The sequence below is a fragment of the Austrofundulus limnaeus genome, unplaced genomic scaffold (assembly GCF_001266775.1).
Source record: "Austrofundulus limnaeus strain Quisiro unplaced genomic scaffold, Austrofundulus_limnaeus-1.0 Scaffold2, whole genome shotgun sequence".
Taxonomy (NCBI): Eukaryota; Metazoa; Chordata; class Actinopteri; order Cyprinodontiformes; family Rivulidae; genus Austrofundulus; species Austrofundulus limnaeus.
In genome coordinates, this window is record NW_013952404.1 from 6,798,099 (window position 1) to 6,801,019 (window position 2,921).

The window sequence follows — 2,921 nt, forward strand, 5'->3', positions numbered from 1 at the left end:
CTCTCTCTCTCTCTCTCTCTCTCTCTCTCTCTCTCTCTCTCTCTCTCTCTCTTAATAATAAACAAAAAAAATTTTGTTGACAAAATAACTGCTTCAGATGTGCATATTATTCCCAACCAGAGGAGAAGAAAATGATTTAGAGTCAGGGTTCAATGGAGAGCTCCTAAGATGCTGTCGTTCTCTCACATCCTTGGTAAACTCAGTRACTCCTCTGGAACAAGACTCTGGTTATATTTGGTTATCAAGCTCAGGGTTGGCCCATGACATAGGCAGTATAAGCAAATGCTAAGGGCGCCGTCCATAGGGGGCGTCAAAAATGGAGGATGATTTTTTTAAAACTTTTTATCAGGGTATAGTTGATTTAGTCTGTTATCACTGGTTATTCCGGTTTATGAAGGTAACTTGTTCTGTGGGTTTCTCAGCCTGCTTTGTCACTACATGAGGTGTTATATGGTGCAGAGGATGTTTTGTTCAGTCATGACTAACTGGTGCTCAGTGTGAATAAAGGACACAAAATAAAGATAATGGAAGTTAACGATCTCAGATAAAGTCTGGTTTTCAGTGTTCTACCTTCATAAATACAGATTTCATGTTGTTAAGAATTTAGCAAAATGTTGTACACATGGCTTGAAAATGCTTTTGAGCCGATGTTGTACAAAGATTTTCTGGACCATCCTAGAACTGCTTCACTCCACAGCTGCTTGTTGACATGAACAGGTGTTGCTCTTTGCTGTCAGCAGATGCTAGCAGGTACGAGGCAGACCTCTGGCACTCTGTTTCAAATCAGTTATATTGTTAACTATTTTAACTGGACAACCTGGTTTCTAGAGATAAAAAATAACATCAAAGACAAAACTATTTCATTTGGTATGGGACTGTTTGTAAACGGGCAGTGAGATTTACAAGGGGCGCCACCTTGGGCACCCAAATGGTTAAGGCCCTGAGCAAGCACCTGGTTAGACGAGGAACAGGAGAAGTCTTGGGGTGGTTCTTTCTGTTGGGGGTGTTCACTTCTTTTATGAACATGAAACAGACTGAATGAACAGATGTCATCCAATAATAATCACTTCATTTGGTGCCATTTTGAAATCAGTTTRATTACTTTTTTTCTTGAATGAGAATTTTTCTGAGGGCACATTAGGACACCGTATTCTTCTCTACAAAGTAAAATAAAATCCTTCTTTTTCTTTCTGAGCAGTCTGTCACTGATGATGTGTAAGATGTGTTCGCTACAGAAAGTTTATTTATCTGAGCTGCTCATGTCAGGTCTGTGGCACCATCTGGTGTCAGCGTCACCTCATGGTGATGTGGGAGGGAATCAGCTGGAGAGAGTTTTCTTTCTTCCTCAGCTTCCTTGCTTTGGATTTCGAAAAGAACTTCTCTGCAGGCTTGCAGAGTCTTGTACACATGAGGATGTTTTAAACGGAAATGGTGCAGAAGTTGATCCCTCCATCTTTGGCTGCTTCTGCATCAAAAACACAAAAACTTCAAATCCCAATGAGGTCTCCTAAATGGTGGACCATTGTCCAGCAGCTAGATCTGTTGTTAAATTAGATCAGAATGCAGTAAACCTGTGTAAAAACGGAAACCACAATGATTTTGAATACCGTATATAAAAAACTCTACACAACTTACACAACAATCGTCATTACTTTCTCAGTGCTCTGACAATCAGATTTGCATTGGTGGCAGAAGGTGGGGCCAAATCCTCAGTGGGGCCCAGAGCTGATTAATGATGAAAGGGGATTACCAGGGAGGGTCAGCAGGTCTTGGTTACTCATCTCACTCTGTCTGTGACTCTTCGACCACTTGTGTCTCTCAGGACTGAAGGTGAACATGTCAACAAAACGAGGGGTGTCAGRTGTTCCAGGTGGAAGCTGAGAGCACAGAGGTGAGTACAATAATGTTCTTGGATTATCATTTGGGAGAAAGTGATATGTTGTGAAGCCCTAATCTCCGGATTTAAAAGGAAGCTGATTCAGCTTTTTAAACAGAATTACATACTTTTAATTTGAAATGTTAGCACATTTTGTTTCAGCAATGCTTTATATTCAAATTAAATAGAGAACTTGTTTTCTTTTGAACTCTAACAGTACAAGCACAATGCACGGTCCAGACTATATCAGTCATTGTTGTGAGGCTAAGCAGCTTACGAGAGGACCTTCAGGCAACCAGACCTCCCCTCCTTGGTCCTCCACACCCCCTGGAGGATAAACTGTTCCTTTTCAGAGCTCAACCTGTCTCCCACCTTTAATCCCTCTTTGGGTTTAGAGGAACAACTAAAGAGGAGACGGATCATGGCCGTTTTAAAAGTGAAGTTCACCAAAACCAAGAGGGACAAGCTGGCCCAGGTGCTCTGGATTCTCAACTGGATCTCTGTGGTCACAGGGGCCATCCTGTTCAGCCTTGGGACCTTCCTCAAGGTGGAGCTCAACAAGCGAGGGGAGCTGATGTCTGAGCGGGATGTCCAGTACGTTCCCAACACGCTGATAGCTGTGGGTCTCATCGCCTGCGCCATCAACTTCCTGGGTGGGAAGATCTGCTACGACTGCGTGGACACCGCCAAGTTCCTGCGCTGGAAGGTGGTCCTGCTGCCCTACACCGCGTGCACCTTCTTCTTCACCTTCTGCGTGCTGGTGGGGGCTCTGATGTGCTACAGCATGCACTGGGAGCTGGAGGAGGCTCTGAACCTGGGCCTGACACAGGCCATGAGGTTTTATAAGGACACAGACACGCCGGGGCGCTGCTTCCTGAAGCGCACGCTGGACATCCTGCAGATCGAGTTCCAGTGTTGTGGAAACAACGGCTACAGAGACTGGTTTCAGATTCAGTGGATCAGCAATCGCTACTTGGATATGTCCAAGAAAGAGGTGATAGAGTGAGTAAATGTAACAGTATGTAAAGATGATTCTGATGGGGGG

General features: G+C 44.1%; 1 protein-coding gene across 1 annotated transcript in view; it reads left to right on the plus strand.

Annotated features, from left to right (window-relative positions):
* The first annotated feature begins 1,766 nt into the window (after positions 1-1,766).
* Positions 1,767-2,921, plus strand: part of prph2lb (peripherin 2-like b) — a 4,346-nt gene continuing 3,191 nt past the window's right edge. The window contains exons 1-2 of the mRNA XM_014013403.1: positions 1,767-1,891; positions 2,094-2,878. Coding sequence (XP_013868857.1) covers positions 2,298-2,878 — 581 coding nt within the window. The 5' untranslated portion in view covers positions 1,767-1,891; positions 2,094-2,297. The remainder of the gene's footprint in view (positions 1,892-2,093; positions 2,879-2,921) is intronic.